This window comes from Ornithorhynchus anatinus, chromosome 18, assembly GCF_004115215.2.
Source record: "Ornithorhynchus anatinus isolate Pmale09 chromosome 18, mOrnAna1.pri.v4, whole genome shotgun sequence".
Taxonomy (NCBI): Eukaryota; Metazoa; Chordata; class Mammalia; order Monotremata; family Ornithorhynchidae; genus Ornithorhynchus; species Ornithorhynchus anatinus.
The window spans coordinates 511633-531954 of NC_041745.1; the positions used below are offsets into that span (position 1 = coordinate 511633).

At 46.7% G+C, this 20322-nt stretch overlaps 1 protein-coding gene across 4 annotated transcripts in view; it reads right to left on the reverse strand.

Moving 5' to 3' along the window:
• Positions 1–780: 780 nt before the first annotated feature.
• Positions 781–20322, reverse strand: part of C18H1orf185 (chromosome 18 C1orf185 homolog) — a 61726-nt gene continuing 42184 nt past the window's right edge. For all 4 annotated transcript variants that reach the window (XM_029046435.2, XM_029046436.2, XM_029046438.1 and 1 more), the window contains 4 exons: positions 14070–14175; positions 8660–8789; positions 7801–7834; positions 781–1757 (listed from right to left, as the gene is read on the reverse strand). In XM_029046435.2, the coding sequence (XP_028902268.1) occupies positions 1441–1757; positions 7801–7834; positions 8660–8789; positions 14070–14175 (587 nt within the window). In that variant the 3' untranslated portion in view covers positions 781–1440. The remainder of the gene's footprint in view (positions 1758–7800; positions 7835–8659; positions 8790–14069; positions 14176–20322) is intronic.

A 20322-nucleotide genomic window follows, 5' to 3' on the forward strand; every position in this document is an offset into this window, starting at 1 on the left:
CCAGGAAGCCTTCCCTGACTAATCTCTCATCTCCCCATCCTATTTTCCCTTCCTACTCCATCACTTACGTGCTTGAGTCCCCCTAAGTGCCCCACCCCTGTGCAGAAGGGTGCCCTTATTCCCACAGCACACCTGGGTACATCTGTGTACTCAATTGCTTTCCCCAGCTCTAATTTATTTTAGTCTCCGCCTCCCGGCTGGATTGTACGCTCCTTAAGAGCAGAGATCGTATCTTTTCTTGTTTTTTATGGTATTTGCTAAGCGCTTACTATGTGTTAAATACAGCTCTAAGCACTGGGGTAGGCACAGGTTAATTAGATTGGTTACAGTCCCTGTCTCGCTCGGGGCTCACAGTCTAAGTAGGTGGGAGGACAGGTATTTAATCCCCATTTTACAGTTGAGGGAACTGAGACACAGAATAGTGAAGTGACCTGCCCAAGGTCACAAAGCAAGCAATAAGGCAGAGTGGGGAATAGAACCCAGGTCCTCCGACTCCCAGACCTGTGCTCTTTCTGCTAGACCATGCTGCTTCTCGGTTGACTGGATTCTTCCAAGGACTTGATACAGGGCAATAAACACCACTGACTGATTGATTAGCCCAGCACTTAGCAAAGCAGTTTGCAGTCTGTGAGGGCTCAATCGAGGTTAACAATAATAATCGTATATGGGGCCCTGCTGGCCTGGCATTTCGCACTGCACGTGTGGAGCCTGGTGCCGCTCTCATTGCAAATTAAGTCCTAAGAGCATGTATTTAACAAAAAATAATGCAAAGAGAACAGCTGCATTCTGGCTCATCGTATATTATAATGACACTCTTTCTTCTCTACGGACCTCTACGTTTGTCACCCCACAATTGCAAGTCTCTTGTTTCGGCCCAAGACGGTAAAACAGCAACAATTATAACCTTGTCGGCCAAAGGCAAGGAACGACCGGACTCGGGGTCTCGTCACTGACGGGTTATGTTACTATTCGTTCTGAGAAAAGAAAAGGCTGACGGCAAGCACTCCTGCCGAGAAATTAAACTGAAAAAATGAAAACGAAAGGACCCGAAATGCTGGCAAGTGAAATCTGTGCTGCAGACTACTTAGAGTGATTGGTTTTGCTATTGAGTAGCGTAGCTTCCTTCCCGTTCACTGCCTTCCCTCACATGAGGAATGGAAAGGAGTGTCCGTTTCACGACCATGGAAGCCACGACCACTCTGGTCAGTGTGACTATTCTGAGCCCAAGAATCAGATGAGCAGGGCCTGGATCCAGGCCCGCCAAGGGCGAGGAGACTCAAACACTGGTAATGGTGGAGTCTGTCTTCGGCAGATGTCGCTGGAGGCGAGGTTTTATAAGCAGGAAATTTGTCAGCCCCACTTTCAAAAGGCTGATTCTGAAATCCTTGTTTTGGTTTGTGAAAATCTTTCACTAGAGCTTTGCTCTTGGCACGCACCCCACTAAGGTGAGGTCTGACTGGCATTTGGAGGTCTGCCGGTATGTTCTTCGAGATTAATGCTTGCCAGGTACAGTTTCACTTTCTCCATGAGTGTGTCTTCTGAAAGGGACACTGGAAAATTGGGTGACTGTGAGTCATCTGAAAACCAATCACTACTTAATTCTATACTTTGGCTAGACCACGAAATCTGCGAGGATGACGCTGAGCTTATGGTCAAGCTTCTTTTTCCTACAGTAGAGCTGCTCTCTGAATTTGAGGTGTCACAGATGATCCTTTCTGTTTCGGAACATAATTCATCTGTGGTAGGAGCTTTAATAGCTGTAAAAATAGATCGAACGTGAACAGTAGGTACTCATGAGTTAGTCTTGTAGCTTCTATTAACTACGTTTTTACACTGAGCTGACTTAGTCATGAAAAACATCTTCAGAACGGGTATTAAATCAAGCAGTGTGGCCTTATGAGAGACTGTGCGGTCTGGTGGGAAGAAGCAGGCCTGCGAGGCAGGAGGACCTGGGTTCTAATCCCGGCTCTGCCACATGCCTGTTGTGTTGTGACCTTGGGCAAGTCACTTTGCTCCTCTGACCCTCAGCTTCCTCAACTGCGAAACTGGGATTCAATACCCATTCTCCCTCCTGCTTTGATTGTGAGCCCCACAAGGGACAGGGACCTTGTCCAACCTAATGATCTTATATTACCCCAGCATGCTGTACAGTGCTTGGCACAGAGTAAACACTTAAAAAATACCATTTAAAAAAAATCATCCCCCAAATCCTACACTGTGACCCCAGCATTGGTTTGAGTATGCACTGGGGCCGGACCACTTGGTTCATCGGGATGTTCTCCCTCCTTTCTTTTTAATGGTATTTGTTAAGTGTTATGTGCCACACACTGTACTAAGAGCTGGGATAAATAATAATAATGGAATTTGTTAAGCGCTTACTATGTGCAAAAAAATGTTCTAAGCACTGGGTGGGGGGGGGGAATACAAGGTGATCAGGTTGTCCCATATGGGGCTCACAGTCTTAATCCCCAATTTACAGATGAGGGAGCTGAGGCCCAGAGAAGTAAACTGACTTGCTCAAGGTCACACAGCAGACAAGAAGCAGAGCCGGGACTAGAACCTAAGTCAGAAGGATGGGGACTGTGTCTGTCTCCCACCTTCTAGACTGTGCCCCCCCTTTGTTGGGTAGGGATTGCCTCTCTTTGTTGCTGAATTGTACTTTCCTAGCGCTTAGTACAGTGCTCTGCACAGAGTAAGTGCTCAATAAATACGCCTGAATGAATAGAAGGGGGAAACAGACAATGCAATAAGTAAACAGGTATCAATATAAATAAATAGAATTATAGATATATAACATCAAAACAAGTAAACAAGGATGAATATAAATAAATAGAATTATAGATACATACACAATATACATATATCCACAACTTGATTAACTGTATCTACCCCAGTGCTTGTAACGGTGTTTGACACATAGTAAGCGCTTAAAGAACACCATTAAAAAAAAAATTCCTGCCCCAGTCACTGTCTTGATGGTGTCCAGCGTGGGCCTGGGGAGCTGGGAGCTCAACTCTCCCCCTTACCACTGAAGCTCAGATTGGCTCCAGGGGAAGGCAGGGACCCTGCTTCCAACCAACACAAAGACTGGCAACCCAATATTCTGCCTCAAAGGCATGGGACACAATCCCCATGCCGGGCAGCAGAACCTGGAGGAAAAAGGAGCCGACTCCCTTTTATGGCCCAAGCAACAATGCCTGACATCTGGACCGGCGGCGTGGGGCGGAAGAGCAAGAGGGCCGGAAACATCTCTACGCTCCATCTAGAACTAACTAGGACGCGCAGATGTGCTCGTAACATTGGAACTTGGAGAAACCAGGAAGGGTGGGTGCATGTGAAATCAGGTGACCCGAAGAATTTGCGGCAACAGAGAAACAACAGCGATCGGGTCGGCGGAGAGCAACAGAGCTTGCGACAGCAGGATTGGATCTGTTGCCCAAAAGCACATAGAAGAAGCAGGGCCTAGTGGATAGAGCACGGGCCTGGGAGTCAGAAGGAACTGCGTTCTAATCCCGGCTCCACCACCTGTTTGCTGGGTGTCAAGTCACTGAACTTCCTGGGCCTCAGTTACCTCATCTGTAAAACGGGGATCAAGATAGTGAGTCCCATGTGGGACATGGACTCTATCCAACCCGGTTAACTTGTGTCCACCTTAGTGCTTAGTACAGTGCCTGGTACATTGTAAGCGCTTAACAAATACCATTAAAAAAAAGAAGCTCCTCCAAGAAGCTGGGGATAGGATTTCAAGAGTGAAGCTTCTCCTCTTGGCCACCAGACTTCTCAGCATGAGAAAAGTCACACAGAAGGTGAGCACAACTCAACAAGAGCCTGGGAAATTGAAGGATCCTATGAGGACATGGGAAAAGGGCTTCTGATGAAGTCAGTGTGCAGCGTGGTTCTGAGGAACTTTAAAGCTATCCAAGGACAGGAAGTGGTTGACCAGGAATACCTCACTGGTAAGTCTGGAAGAGCAAAATGAGATTGCTCGCCTTTGTGGCCAAGGCCAACCATCAATACACCACAAACATAGCCCCCCCCCCACCCTACCCCCCACCCCCATAAGAATCACAATGTTAGGGGAATGAGGAAAAGTTCCCAAGGAATCATTCCAGGGCCAGAATACTCCCATTCTGATGGCAAGAAAAAGGGCCGTCTTGGGTTCGAGCCCTGCAGCTGATAAAGTAAACTGACCCTGAGAGGAAGACCAAACCCTAGGAGCTCAGAAATCGATGAAGAGGTCTTGATTTAGTGAAGAAGGGTTGGAAGTGGAACTGCAAACAAAGTATACCGAGGATAACCCTCCCAGGGAAATACCCCAAAAGGCTCTGCTAATTCGAGGGGGCAAAAAATAGCTCCAGGAAAGAAACAAGGGATCAAAGAGGAGAACTTGAAAATGATGGCCAAAGTTCAGTGGACAAGGATGCTCTCTCCAGGGCATTTGAGAGAAGAGGAGCAAAGACTGCAGACTTCAGAAAGAAAAAGCTGAGAGCAGGAGCAGAAACAAAATAAGTGCTTGAAGAGAGTTGAAGTAGATATTGAGCAACGTAAGAATATCCTCGTAGCACTGAAAGAAGTAAATGGCTGGAGTCTGGAGACAAAAGTCTCTAACGACCCCTTCTTTCCAAAGCCTCAGAAAATTCAGAGCTAGCCTGAAACTCCTCCTGAAGTAATTTGGAAAGAGGCGGATAGATCCTCACAGAGTGGAACTCAGAAAATACTCAGGAGAGGAATAAAGGAATAACAACTGCCATGAAAACTCCAAGAAGGAGGTACGTCTCTATTTCCATCACTGGCATCGTGATTCAGGGTACAGAACGTGAACGAGTCTGCTTCAACGGGATGGGAAAGAACTGAGATCACATTCCTGGTGAGGCAAGATGGCTCTGAAGACCTCCAGAAAAATTACCGTCTAAAAATGTGTTTTTCCCACATGCACCAAGTCTTCACTGCAGGCAAACTAGACGGCATCAAAAATGGCCTTGAACTGCATTCCAACAGAGAACACACTGTATTCTCCTCTGGTTACTCAACCATTGACCACATCCATTTCCTTGGCCAGCTAAAACTTTGAGAATAACAAATCCCAGTTTCTTTTTCCTTCAGTGATTACCAGAAAGTATTCAATTCAGTGCAACTCGAAGTTCTCAAAGAGCTTCAAATTATGAGCTGGGAAGCAGCGTCGGCTAGTGGACGGGGCAAGAGCCTGGGAGTTAGAGGACCTGGGTTCTAATTCTGACTCTGCCACTTGCCTGTTGTGTGACTGTGGGCAAGTCACTTAACTTTTCTGTGCCTCAGTTCCCTCATCTGTAAAATGGGGATTAAGACTGTGAGCCCCACGTGGGATGACCTGATTCCCCTCTGTCTACCCCAGCGCTTAGAACAGTGCTCGGCACATAGTAAGCACTTAACAAATACCAACATTATTATTATTATTATTAACCCGATTATCTTGCATCTACTCCAGGATTTAGCACAGTACCTGGCACATGGTAAGCGTTTAATAAATTCAAAATATAAAATAAAATTCAGCGTGAAGATCACATCCTTCAACAGACCATCATGTCATGCTCTAAATCTGCTCCGGAACCACTACAGCCTCCCTACTACATGGAGACCAGAACTCTAATCAGTACTGTAGCTCTTAAAGTACTATAGATTCACAAAATGGCAGAATTATATTTTCTGCTTTTCTCTATCTTTCCCTGACTAAATAATTGTTTATCACGGTTCTTCCCAGTGAACTGGATATTTTCTGCTTATAAGAATCATTAGGACTGTTAAGTTCATCCATTTTCTTGCATGTGAACCAAATGACCATCTATTTTTTTCTTCTTTGAACAAAACTTGTGTCACATCTTTAACTGTGGTGCATTTCCTAACATCCTCACTCACGAGTGTCAAGATGATCGACAGGATGGGGTAGCTTCTGCGTGAGGTCACACCTAAAAGATTAGGACTTCAGTTTGGACCAGTGAAGACTGGGAGGGGGTCGTGATTGAAATTTATGGGACACAAAGAAGGTGGACAGGAAGAACAATGAATCCGACCACAGCAACACTGATGGGGCGGGGGAAGATGGCATCCACGGAAACTTAAATCCCAAACACACGAAAGAAAAACTTCTCATAAAGCAGGTGTGGGAGAAACAATGTGGCTAATGGAAAGAGCCCAGGCCTTGGGGGTCAGATGACCTGGGTTCTAATCCAGTAGTAGAGTTTTGGTTTTTTGTGACCCAGTTGGTGACCCATGGAGGGGCTCCATGTCTTAATCCCCATTTTGTTGATGAGGTGACTGAGGCCCAGAGAAGTTAGGTGATTCTTCCAAGGTCACACCACAGACAGGTTCTGCCAGCCAGGATAGAAGCCAGGTCATTCTAACTCCCAGTGCTATATCCACTAGGTCATATTGCCTCTCCACACTGCAAATACCATTATTAGTATTATTAAATGGTATATATAGAATTCTTAATCAGAGTTGGGAAGCAGAAAAGCTTGGCTAGATAGGTAATATGAGGAGAACTGGACTGACCCAGTCGAACCAGCTTATGCTCTTGGGGCTACCGGGAACCTGCTCCAGAGAGCTCAGAATTGAGGGTCCAGGCCAGATTTGTGGAGGAACGTATCTGAGATGAATCAGATCGAGATTAAGAACTGTGAAACTGCACTTCCCACCTTGATACCCAGGCCTCCTAGCTCCCTCACCTCCAGACCTGTGGCTCTCCCCCACCCCCCACCCCACCCCAGCTCTGCTCTCAGTTTGGAGTTGGGTGGGTCTCACTCGGCGGACTGCCCCAGGTTGAACAGGGGACCTGACCTGATCCTCAAAGGCACTCCAAGCTGGAGGGGAGCCCAGATCTAATTACAAGCCTAGATTTATTTAAGTAGTCATTCACTGAATTAGTGAAGAGACTCATTTTTCTCTCCCTTACATTCTGAGACGTGCCGGGACGCCACGAAGACTGGATGGTGGCCCACTCTGAGCATCGACTATGTTATTCGTTTTATCTTTGTAATGTCCTTGGGTCAGAAAGAGGCACTAAAATCCCCGTTGTACAGTTGGACATGACGAGGCACTGAGAGATTAAGTGACTTACCCAAAGTCACACAGTGAATTGTAGGGGATCAGAGACCAGAAGCCACATGCCAGACTCTCAGCCTAAAGGTTTCATCTTTTGTTGATTCGGTGGTCTTAGGGAAGCAGCGTGGCCTAGTGGAAAGAGCACGGCTTGGGAGTCAGAGGGTCTGGGTTCTAATTTCAGCTCTGCCTCTTCCCTGCTGGGTGGCCTTGGGCAAATCACTTATTTGTGCCTCCGTTTCCCTCAACTCCATTTTGCAGTTCTTCCTCCGACTCACACTGTGAGCCCCATGTGGGACCTGATGATCTTGTATCTACCCCAGTGCTTAGTTTAGTGCAGCACAGAGTGCGTGCTTAACAAATACCATAATTATTATTATTATTGTTATCATTACCAGGCAGGGATGAGCTCCTTTACATTGGCATTCATTCATTCAAGAAACACACGAAATCGGAAATTACTTTGCAATAACTTACTTTACAGTAACTTACAGTTCTTTCATTTGCTGATAAATTGCCTGGAACTCTTATCCCCTGTTAATTCTGCTAACGGCTTTACTAAATCTCTCTATTACTTGAAAATGTAATTTTCCATTCGGTTTAACATTTTGAGTCCCTTACTGTTGTTGATTTTCCAGCCGGGGATGGTTAGGAAATGCAGGCTGGTTCTGTGAATCTAATTCTTTCGTGAATCTAAGTATCTCTCTAGTAAAAAAGAATGAGTACCTTTTGTCGGTGCTGGTGATTTTTCACTTCGGTCCTGTCACAGATAAAAAAAATAAAATATATATATATATATATATATGTATAATCACTGAGTTAGTCTGCAAACACAAAACTGTTTTAATAGAAAACCAAATGAATTCTCTTCTGACATGAACATGTAAGCTCCTTGTGGCAGAGAACATGTATACCGTATGTTTGGCACATAGTAAGTGCTTAACAAGTATGGTTATTATTATTATCATAATTATTATTATTCTCCCTGAGAATGGCAAAAAGGGGTTAAGCCCAAGGCCTTTATAACTCACTCTTTGGTCTGCTTCTTCCTCTAAAGTCTACAGGGAGAACAGGAGTCAAGAGGCAGGACCCAGGAATTGGGATGAGCAACCTACAAAGTGTCACTGACTCCCCAAGGGGCAAGGGGACCTCAGGCATCTTAAGGCAACGGGTATCTTCTTTGGCACCTTGGAGTTTCACCCAAGCTCTTAAGTTTGGGCCTTGCGGGATACAAGCAAAGGAGGGAAACTGGAGGACGAGGAAGAGAAGGAGGTGCCGGAGCAAAGGCATCTTGGGTTTCGGCAAGTGGGATCACGTAGATTTGATTTGGTATTTGTTGAGCACTTACGAGTGCACTGCTCTATACTAAGCACTCGAGAGAGTACGATACAAATGGAGTCGGAAGACATGCTCCAGCCCACAACGAGATTTCAGTCTAAAGGAATACTACTGAAATATAGATATCATTGACTGTCATATTTAAATACTGCAGTAGCTCGTCCAAAATTTATGAAATAATTCCTCTCACAGCACTACTACAGCAAAAGGATTTTTAAAGGGCTAGACTTCAGATAACACGTTTTACCTGGACTGTTGGATTATGAAAACATTGAGAAAGAGAAACACATTGAAAGTGAGACTCAATCTTTGAATCTGATGATTTCTTCATTAATTTTTCTCTTTTAAGTCCACCACTAGAGAGCTGAAAGAGTTCTCTGAAAGATGTTTAAAGACATTGTCATTAAATTAAAAAGAAAACTAATCACTGTATTTCCAAACACAGTTTAACCATTATAATATTTAACTGGATGCAGGTCTCCAGTGACTCGGGGAAAAAAACCCTCGTCCATGTTTCAATTATGCTTATTTAGATGGCATTTTTGTGTGCATATATTTTAATTTGCTTTTGCTTCATCGTGTGCTTCCTTTTACGTTTCTGAACTGACGCTCGTCTTGTCTATACCATGGGAATTGTTACGATGGTGAGAGAGTTTGGTTGTCCTTCCCGTCTATCTCCCACAGCAGTAGGTCACCCACTGCAGGCGTTGATCAAATGCCTGGCTCTCCTGCAGGACTTTTACAAGCACTGTGCCTCACCTCCAAAACCAAGGTTCCAAAACCTAAGGCGACATCTACACCAACTATTTCCCCCCACCCCCACGCCAGCCTCTGACACTCCACCCCCTCTACTGCCAATATCTATTTTTAGAGACCTCGTTTCTCTAGTGATAGAGATACTATGGAATCAAGGGCACTGTTTTCAGTCAGAGAGCCAGTCTCTCTCCCTCTTTCCCTCTCACCATTTCACTTAATTAGTGGCCCCCATTACCAAAGACAAGCTGAGAAATGACTAAAGGGCAGATCAGACGGGCTGTCAGGGCCACCTCTGCTGGCTGATTTCAGCTGATGACCAACAGAGTGCACTGCCAAAGGTACCCATGTCCCCATGAACCTCAGGAAGGCCCCGCCACCGCCACCCCCACTTCACCGCCTTTTCAACTGGCACGTGGTCCCCATTCCCTTCTCTCCCCTGACATTTCTCTTTGTTCCTTATTCCAACTCAGGGACTAGGTTTCTAAGAAAAGCAAATGGACATTTTTAAAAAGTTCCGCTTCGAGAGGACCTTTGTGAAAGAAGTGGTCAATTACAAGAAAATGGAGCAAGGTCTTCCTTTTGAGGTTTGATTTTTACAATCTGGTAGTTCAGAAAGGACTCCCTACTGACCTATAGTGGGATTGACTCAAAGGGCTGCATTTTGCAGTTTAAAATAAAAAATTACAGCCACCAGAAGTCTTTAGTTGCTCCACCATTTACCTGCCTTTTGCCTGGGTAAAATCCTTCTCTGTGCCTCAGTTTTCTCATCTGTAAAGTGGGGATTCAATATCTGTTCTCCCGCCCCCTTGCACTAGGAGCCCAGGACAGGGCAGGGACTGTGCCTGAGCTCATTTATCTCTGTATCTACTTCAGCACTTAGCCCGGTGGATGCCACAGAGTAAATATTTAATACAATAATTATTACTATTATTAAGCGCAGCTTGCAGCCCAACCTGTTCCTAGTTGTTTGACCCAGCCCTGCCTCAGGCAAACACGTACACACTTTCTCCCCCATCTTTTATACTGAGAGTGAAATACACCAGTGAGTGCATTAGGTAGAGGGTTTTTTTTTGTTTTAGTGTACCCGCTGTTAGCCAGCTGATGATGGGTGGATTTTCTACCAAAACGCTTTTGGGTCCAAATTTAGCCTAATAACGAAAAATGATTTGTTGGGGCTGGGAGGGATGGATGGTCATTATATAAACTTCTTCATTGTGGCTCAATTTTTTTCCAATTGGCAACCCTGCCTGCGGGGGCTTGGCAGCCCTATGCCATCTCTGTCACTGCCCCTACAGCCAGCCCATTTAGACTCTGAAGCCGTCCACGGAGGCAGTGAGGTGCCAGGGGCCAGGTGTGCAGATGGAAAACCTTGAAATGCAGTCCGTCTACTGGTCGGTCTGTCAAGTGAAGGTCCTAATATCAGGTTCCCACAGTTCTGTTCCTGATTCTTAAAGCTTGTTTGGTCTGAGTTGCCACAGACCCTTGGAATTAGTTTGAGGCTTAGCACTGGGCTAATTCTGGACTGAATGGGTGAGGAGAATATTGTTCCATGGAAAAATTATCTTCAGAAAACCTGCCTGTCCAATATAGGCACCCTTTCTGAAGAGACTGGAGAGAAATAAGGTCCAAGAACACTAGGACATAGCCAGACCCCTGAACTGCCTTCCCACAGAGTAAGCTGAGGCACGAAAAGGTGCATCAGCAGAGAAGCTATACTGCTTAATCTGCCTGGGAATGGTAGTGGTGGAGGCTGAAAAATTGGAGATGACATCCTAATAATAGTGGTATTTGTTAAGCACTTTCTATGTGGCAAGCACTGTACTAAGCGCTGGGGAAGATAGAAGATAGGTTGGTTGGGCACTGTCCCTCATGGGGCTCACAGTAGAAGGGAGGGAGAACCCATGAGGAAACTGAGGCACAGAGAAATGAAGTGATTTGTTACAGGTCACCTGGCAGGCAGGTGGCAGAGGCAGGATTAGAACCCTGGTCCTGTGGTCCCAGGCCTGGGCAGTTTCCACTAGGCACGTATGGCCGGCAGATGGAATAGAGCCATTGCTGGGAGGAATTCTGCGAGATCATCTGATCTAGCTGCCTGGTCTTAGGCAAAGAAATGTTTACATCATCCATTCATAGGATGAGATTTTCTTTTTCTGGGGAGAAGGGATCATTGGATTTTTGGTCTTGGGTCGAAAGGGGACACAGAGTGTAACTCGATAAAAGATTCCTCTAGCATTAGAGAAGTAGCATGGCCTAGGGGAAAGGGCATGGACTTGGGAGTCAAAGGAGGACCTGGGCTCTAATCTTAGCTCCAACATTTATCTGTTGTGTGATCTTAAGCAAGGCACTTAACTTCTCTGTGCCTGTTACCTCATCTGTAAAATGGGGATTAAATCTTACTCCCTCCTACCTAGACTGTGAGTCCCATGTGGGACAGGGTCTGGGTTTCACCTGATTATTTTGTATCTCCCTCAGCGCTTAGTACACTTCATAGCATAGAGTAAGCACTTAGCAAATACAAAAAAAATTCCATCTGTCTCGGGATCTAGTCAATAAACATAACTTGAAACCGAGCCTGCCCTTATTGGAGTGCTAGCAAGTGTCCTTTCAGCTCTGAGTCACGGAATGGGTCTCCTTTTCTACGTTCTCAAGTGCCCAGAACCACGATCTGCAAGCTGAAGGTGCCCAGTTCAGTGCTCTGCACCCACTAAGTCCCCAGGATAGTAATAATCATCATCCTCATCATCACCTTCATCACTGTGGTATTTGTTAAGTGCTTACTATTCGCCAGTCACAGTACAAAATGCTGGGGTAGATACAAGCTAATCAGGTTGGACACAGTCTCTATCCCTCATGGGTCTCACAGTCTTAATCCCCATTTTACAGATGAGGGAACTGAGGCCCAGAGAAGTGAAGTGACTTGGCCCAGGTCACACAGCAGACCAGTGGCAGAGCCAGGATTAAAACCCAGGTCCTTCTGACTCCGAGGCCTGCGAAGAAGCAGGGTGCTGCTTTCAAGGGCTTCTGGAGAAGCAGCGTGGCTCAGTGGCAAGAGCCCGGGCTTGGGAGTCAGAGGTCATGGGTTCTAATCCCGGATCCCCCACTTGTCAGCTGTGTGACTTTGGGCAAGTCACTTCACTTCTCTGGGCCTCAGTGATCTCATCTGTCAAATGTAGATGAAGATTGTGAGCCCCACCTGGGTCAACCTGATCACCTTGTATCACCCCCAGCGCTTAGAACAGTGCTTTGCATATAGTAAGCACTTAACAAATGCCATCATTAATTAATTAAGGGCTTTCTGAGGCTCTGACTGTCTTAAGAGAGTCCTGAGGATCCCAGACCACACTGGAGATTCCAAGATGCTTTATACACCTAGTAATCTCCAGATGTGAGTCCACCGAGCCTCATGCTGGCCTCCAAGGAGAGCTTGCATGACTTCTGGACCCCCGTGGCTACGTGATTCCTAAGGTGGGCAGGACAGCATAATTGACTCAATTCTATTTATTAAACTCTTACTGTGTGCAGAACGCTAACTGTAGGTAATTTTCAGGAGCCCCACAAAGGGTGTCTGTGAGTCTGCATGTGTTTGGAGTGTGTGTGAAGGAAGACCCCAAATCTGGCCACCCACAAAAGAGGCAGGTCCACCAAATTCCCACTTGCAAGGATGTGGGGGTGGGAGGTCATAGGGCAGGTTTCCAGGGTGGGCAGCAGCAACAGACAAGGGCAGAAACAATGCAGCCATGGCTTCATGCCCCACTACGCCCTGCGGCGCTACTGTCACCGCCTCGGCTAGGTGTTCCCACCCCCTGAGGACACTTCAGAGATTTCTACCTCATTGCCCTGTACCCAGCCTAAAGGAGCCAAGCACAGGGCTGGAGTGGAACCTCTGGAAGGAAGCAGGTGGCAGAAATGGGGCCGAGACCCAGAGGGTGACTACGGTTGCAGCAGTAAAGGGGCAACCTTGGCTCCCTCCCGCTGAAGAGCTAATTTCAGAGTAAGGCTGTGTTGTCCTGGCTTTAGTGTCTGTGGCTGTTTGTCTTCTTTTTCTTGATTCAGTGCCTCCCTCCCCATCCCTCTTTCTTGGGGGGCCAGTTGCCCTACCCCTTGAAGCCTCACCCTCACCCCACTGTGAGACACTGTAGCGCTGGATCAAAAGTCAATTTGGGTTCCCTTTACCCTCCCCAAGCCCACCCACGTCTCTGGATGGACTGGGACCCCTCAGAAGGGATCTGAGGGGAAGAGGCCTCCCAGGGCCACCAAGCAGTTTAGAGCCCTCTAGACTTGTAAACTCATTGTGGGCAGGGAGTGCATCTGTTTATTGTATATCGTTCTCTCCCAAGTGCTTAGTACAGAGCTCTACACCACAGTAAGTGCTCGATAAATACGACTGAATGAACGAATGAAGCCACTGTCTCTTTCGGGTCTCCTAGGCCAAATGACCGAGCGTGGCAGGCAGTTGACTCGCCTACAAGAGGTGACTAATTGAAGCTTGGCCACACCTAGGAAGGTGCCAAATGCCACCCTATAAAGCTGGGGCAAAAGTTCAACCCAGGCAGGCCTGGCCGAGGTGCCAAGTGAAGAGGGACAAATATCAAAACTACTGTTGGGCTCCTTTAAAACGTCCCCCCTCTTGTTTCCTGACACCCCCAGCCCCATACACATACTCCCTCCCTCCTACATCCTAACAACCTCATCCCTTCTGGGGGCTTGTTGACTAGGACGCTGCCTGGCTGGGTGGTAGTTGGCTTGGGGAACTGAAATTAGAACTTGTGCCCCTGGATGAAAGAGATCCACGGAGGCAGTGCTCGTTTTCGATTTCTCCAACTTTTCTTCTCTTACTTCTCTGTTTCACTTTATAAATTTAACTTGATAAATCTGGGGGGATGAAGACGTCCTAATCTTACCTTTGTTTATAAAGCAGAATCAACATCGTTAATGCCAAGGCAAAGAAGACAATTCCAACAATAACAACACCGACTATCAAAGCATAGGTTAAATGGTTCAAAAAGTCTGCAAAAACAAAAATAAGAAAAGGTTCATTGCCTCCAAATATCTCCAAGGTAGGAGGAATTATATTGATTTAACAATTTAAAACCAGACAAAGCATGACAAAATCCATTACAACACAAGATTGATGTTCTGGACCCTGTTGTTTCATGTTAAATGACTCCAAGATGTTTACAGTGCTACTAAACCAACTGATTTGCCCCCTGTGTAGATGAAAACGACTTAAATTTGGGTAAAAGGCGTGTGCGAACGTCAGCTGGAGGGAAGGGGCCTGTATTCCTTCCGCCCTCGCTCCAGGCCCCTGCTAAGTGGCAGCCCCCATATATCCCCAATTATTCTGCTGCCGCTGCTTCTGCTTCCCGGGAGGAAGAGGAAGAGGAGAAGAGGATGGACAGGAGGAGGATGAGGAGGAGAGCCAGTGACAGCTGCAGCTCCCTCCCTCCTACCCCTGGGGAGTGACTCACCATTTCCCCTGGGGCTGGAGAGAGAGTGGGAGGTTGTTTTCCCCTTCCCCGCTCTGAAGGCAGTAGCTGTGACAAGCCCTCGGGACCCAGGGTTGATGGGAGGGGGCTGGGGTGCAGAGCCCCCAGTTCCATGAAATTGGGCTTGCAGACAGGCAGTCCCTCCCTACTAGCGTGAGGCAATCCACTGGATAAATCTGACCTCTGCTGTCAGCCTCGGCTTTTCCTATAATCACTGCTTTGAGCCTTAATTTGGCTAAAAAAGAAATCGATAAATACATAAACTGCAGTGAGTGATTGGTTTCCTCACGACTGCTCAGAGAAGAAAAGGCTTTTGATTGGGAAACAACGTGAAATTATTTCTAACGTGGTTTCACAAAGACTTCGGCCATTTCGCGTGGAAAGTACTGAGCGCCTCCCCGGGGCAGAGCACTGTTAGTGAGTGCTTGGGGGAGGACAATGCAACACAGTTGGTAGTCACGTTTCCTGTCCAAGAGGGCACTAACATCTACCCCTCTAAGCTTCATTATTCTTCGCTGGTTTTAACTGTGTGACTACACAAGTCAGGGACTCACAGAATAATAGAGCTGGAAGAGAACTCAAGAGGCCCTCTGTTCTGTTCTTCCCTCCCCACCCCCCTCCAACCTCCTACCCCACCTCCAAGCAGAATGACTGAGACATCCACGACACCCAGTTGGCTAGCCTTTCCTTAAAGATTTCTAAGGACGGAGGTTTCATTTTTTTTTCCCAGTTCCTCTGGCTCAGTCGTTTGTGGTCACGCATAACAACTGGCCAGCTTCCTCCCTGTAAAACCCTTCATTTCTTGAAGACAGTTATTTAGCCTTCTCCCCGGGAGGCAAAACGACCCAAAATGATTGAACCTATCCTCCTCGGAAGTGTTTCCCTGAATCACTTTATTGTTCTTTCCTGAGCCTTTTCAGGGCTCAGGATGGCTCAAATAATTGTGGTACTTGCTAAGCGCTTACCACGTACTAGGCACTGTACTAAGCCCTGGGGTAGATACAAGATAATTGGGTTGGACACAGTCCCTGTACCATATGGGACTCACAGTCTTAATCTTCATTTTACAGACAAGGTAACAGAAGCACAGAGAACTGAAGTGACCTGCTCAAGGTCACACAGCAGACTAATGGCAGGTCCGGAATTAGAACCCAGGTCCTCTGACTCCCAGGCCCATGCCTCTGACTCCCAGGCCCATGCCTCTTCCACTAGGCCATGCTTCTTCTCAAAACTGACCGGTTCAGTGAAAGGATTTCTCCCCAATTCTTGCAATGGTTTTCTCATATGTGATCTCCACAAAGTTTTGGGAGTTTGTTGCCCTTCTGAATTTGGAAGTGTGAAGTCCTTCCTGAAACCAGATGCATCATCCCCACTGATTACTGAGGATTTAAATCTGCAAAAATGCAATCCCTTTTGACATATTTCAGAGTACGCCTCCAATCCATTTCACTTTTACACAACTTGCCCAGGTACCACACTGGATTATACTTCTTTCTTGCAAGAACAGCTCATGTTATTAGGTCGTTTGGAGATCCTACCTGCAGGCCAGGTAGGTGGGGGTTTAGTCAATTCCTTAAGACCATGTTTGGGTAGAAGATGCCTTCGTTAATTTTGTTTTACTCTGCCCAGGGAGATTGGGTAATAATAATAATAATGATGATGGCATTTGTTAAGCGCTTACTATGTGCCAAGCACAGTTCTAAGTACTGGGATAGACACAAGGTGATCAGGTTGTCCCATGTGGGGCTCACAGTCTTCATCCCCATTTTACAGATAAGGTAACTGAGGCACAGAGTAGTTAAATGATTTGCCCGAAGTCACACAGCTGACAAGTGGCAGAGCTGGGATTAGAACCCACATCCTCTGACTTCCAAGTCCGCGCTCTTTCCGATAAGCCACGCTAGGTATTGGCAGAGATTTTGTCATGCAGGAAAAGACCAATATTTTAAGAGTTGTGAGCAGCTCCAAGACAGAAGGTTCACCTTGTACTGGGTGGCCAGTGCAGCATGACACTCTGCCATTTTTCCCGCTGGATGGGCAGCGATGGAAAGGAAGAAATCACAGGGCACCTCCTCTGAACCTGGAGTTCGTGGATTCCAGGAATCCACCTGCTCCACTGAACGATCACAATCAATCAGTGGTATTTATTGAGTACTTACTGACTGCAGAGAACTGTACTAAGTGCTTAGGAGAAGACAATACAGCAGAATTAGCAGACATGTTCCCTGCCCAATACTACCTTACAGTGTAGAGGACTGTGGGCTTTGGCCTTTCCCCCATCCCTTTCTGCTCTGGAGCAATAATACAGCCCTGAGTAGCCTCACAAGATGGCAATCCTCTTCCTTCTCCTTTTCTTCCTCCTCTTCCTTCTCATCTCACAAGCATATCTTCAGCCCTACACCAGGTGAAGCTCTGTACTCAGTGAGAAGTTTACCCAGAGGTTGAAAAAGGCATGTTTGACCAAGAGATTAGGCAGGTTGGCAAGGCTGGTGCAGAGTCAACTAGCACCCCCAGGCAACAGCTGGCTATTGGCCAGTCTCCTATGTAGATACATATATATAGCATTCTTTAAGGGCTAACTATGTACCAAGCACTGGGGAAGAGACAAGCTAATCCGGTTAGACACAGTCCATGTCCCACGAGGGGCTTACAGTCTTTGTCCCCATTTTACAGATGAAGGAACTGAGGTGCAGAGAAGTGAAGTGACTTGTCCAAGGTCACACAGCTGACAAGGGCAGTTCTGGGATTAGAACTCAGGGCCTCTGACTCCCAGGCCCATCTCCTGAGACAATGGCTTTTTCTACGTGACCTCAATGCCCACCTTTCCTTTTTAACCTTAACACGCTCACCTGGGGTCTTCCCTTCTGACATCTGCTGGCCAATGGGCCAGCTATCATTGTTCACTCATTCATTCAATCTTATTTATTAAGCACTTACTGTGGGCAGAGCACTGTACTAAGCACTTGGGAAAGTACAATACAACAATAAACAGTGACAATCCCTGCCCTGAGTTTATAGTCTAGAGTGGGGGGCTACAGACATCAATATAAATAAATAAAATGACAGATATATACATAAATGTTGTGGGACTGGGAAGGGGGAAGAGCAAACAGAGCAAGTCAGGGCAACGCAGAAGGGAGTGCGAAATGAGGAAAAGTGGGGCTTAGTCTGGGAAGTTCTCCTGGAGGAGATGTGTCTTCAATAAGGCTTTGAAGGTGGGGGATGTTGGGGGGGAGAGTCATTGTCTGTCGGATTTAAGGAGAGAGGGCGTTTCGGGCCAGAGGCAGGACGTGGGCCGGGAGCTGGCGATGAGACAGGCGAGATGGAGGCACAGTGAGAAGGTCAGCACTAGAGAAGCGAAGTATATGGGCTGGGTTGTAGGAGAGAAGTGAGGTGCACTATTAAGACCTGGGCAAGTCTGTAAGATGTTCTCTCCCCTCTACTAGGTTTGCCCCTTGCAGACCCAGACTGTGGGGTCTCTGCCAGGGGATGCTAGTAGTGTTCACAAATGGGGTCTCAGGGAACCCCAGCTTCTTTTTGGAGAAGCTTTGGAGAAAGGTCACTAGATTCAATCGTATTTATTGAGCGCTTACTGTGCGCAGAGCACTGTACTAAGCGCTTGGAAAGTACATTTCAGCAACAAATAGAAATCCCTGCCCACAACGGGATCACAGTCTAGAAGGGGGGAGAGAGACATCAAAATAAGTACAGGGGCCTCAACAGCATCAATATAAATAAATAGAATTATAGAGATATATATATATATATACATCATTAAGAAAATAAATAGATTTATAAATATGTACATATATACACTCAAGCGCTGTGGGGCAGGAAGGGAGGTAGAGCAGAGGAAGCGAGTTGGGGGCGATAGGGAGGGGAGGGGGATCTAGATGGATTCCGATGGATGATGTATGGCCTAGTGGATAGAGCCCAGGCCTGGGAGCCAGAGGACCTGGGTTCTAATTCCGGCTCCGCCACCTGTCTGCTGTGTGACCTTGGGCAAGTCACTTCATTTCTCTGAGCCTCAGTTTCCTCATTTGTTAAATGGGGATTAAGAATGGGAGCCCAATACAGGACAGGGACGGTGTCCAATCTGATTAACTTGTATCTACCCCAGCATCTGGCACGTAGTAAACATTGAAACAAATACCATCAAATACTAAAATTAAAATAACAGAGAAAATGAGCATTGGGCAATACAGGTAGCCCAACAGATTTCAAAGAAAGATTTCACAGATTTTTAAAAGAGAATCAATGACTGGCAGGCCTATAATGCAATTAGCGTATATTAACCCATGACCTAATGACGGTGAGAGGGACAAAAAATTACAGGCTGCATATACTCTTCCTTCTCTTATGAAAACAGTCTTCCTCCTAGAAAAACCAACTTTTAGGAACCATATATTAAAGGATAGACTTTCTGATCTACAACAGAACTTCCATGGGCCATTTTGCAAACTGAAAGAGACCGCGAGGTTATCAAAGGAAGCGAAAAGGTATTTAAAATGACTCAGTAAATTACTTGGGTAGCCAGACAGGAAAAACCACTGCTTTGCTAGATGGAGGTTTAGTGCTTACAAAGCAGGTGATTAATGTTTGCCAAGTCAACGCATAGGGGAGATTCCCGAGAGGAGAGCTCCTGCAGCAAGCGCTGGCCGTGGGGGAGGGAACCAAAGGCGACGCTCTGAGGGCTGGGACACCATCTGTTGCTGGGCTAGAAGAAAAAATGCCAAGTTGAGGCTCCCTGGAATCGGGGAGAGCAATCCCAGCGGCCCCCGGCTCCCCCGAACAGCAAAGTTTGCCTTCCAGATCATATTCACCCCACTAATTACCACATCCTCGCTCTCCCTCCTACTCCTCTCCTTTCCATTAGGGTATAGGGTGTCTTTAGCTCCTGGTGTACTCCATTTTGGTGTATTCCAGTGGTGCTTCGAGTTCTCATTCTCTCCTCGGCCCCCTACGATTCTATCAGTGCTCTGACATCCTCAGAGGAGAAGCACTGTAAATGCAATGCAACATAACCTATGTTGGTAAGGACTGCTTCCTCACAGATTAACAAGGGTCCGGGGGGGGATCTGACTCTACCTGGACAAACCTAAGGACATTCTGCTACGTTCCTGGGCATCACCGAGGCCGCAAAGGGCCATCTGGAGGAGTGCCCAAGGGTGCAATGATTCAGCAGCAAAGGCAAATGCCCCGCGGGCAGAGACCATACCCTAGACTCCTGTAAATTTCCTAAGTGCCTACGTGATACTAATGATGATGATGATCACATTTCAGGAAAGCTGAAAATCCTCTCCAAGGTCTTTTCAGGATCGGCCCTGAGAGAAAGGAGGGGCAGGTGACCCAAGTTGCTGCCACCCCCTGGGGGTAATTCTCCCTTTGAAGATGGAAGAAGAAAGTGCATGGCTGTTGCAATCTTTGGCTAAGGGAAGGAAGGGAGGGAGGTTGCTGTCTCTTCTCTGGCTCTAGACTGTAAGCTCGTTGTGGGAAGGGAATGTGTCTGTAATATGGTAATAATAATAATAATGTTGGTATTTGTTAAGCACTTACTAAGTGCAGAGCACTGTTCTAAGCGCTGGGGTAGATACAGGGTAATCAGGTTGTCCCACGTGAGGCTCACAGTCTTAATCCCCATTTTACAGATGAGGTCACTGAGGCATAG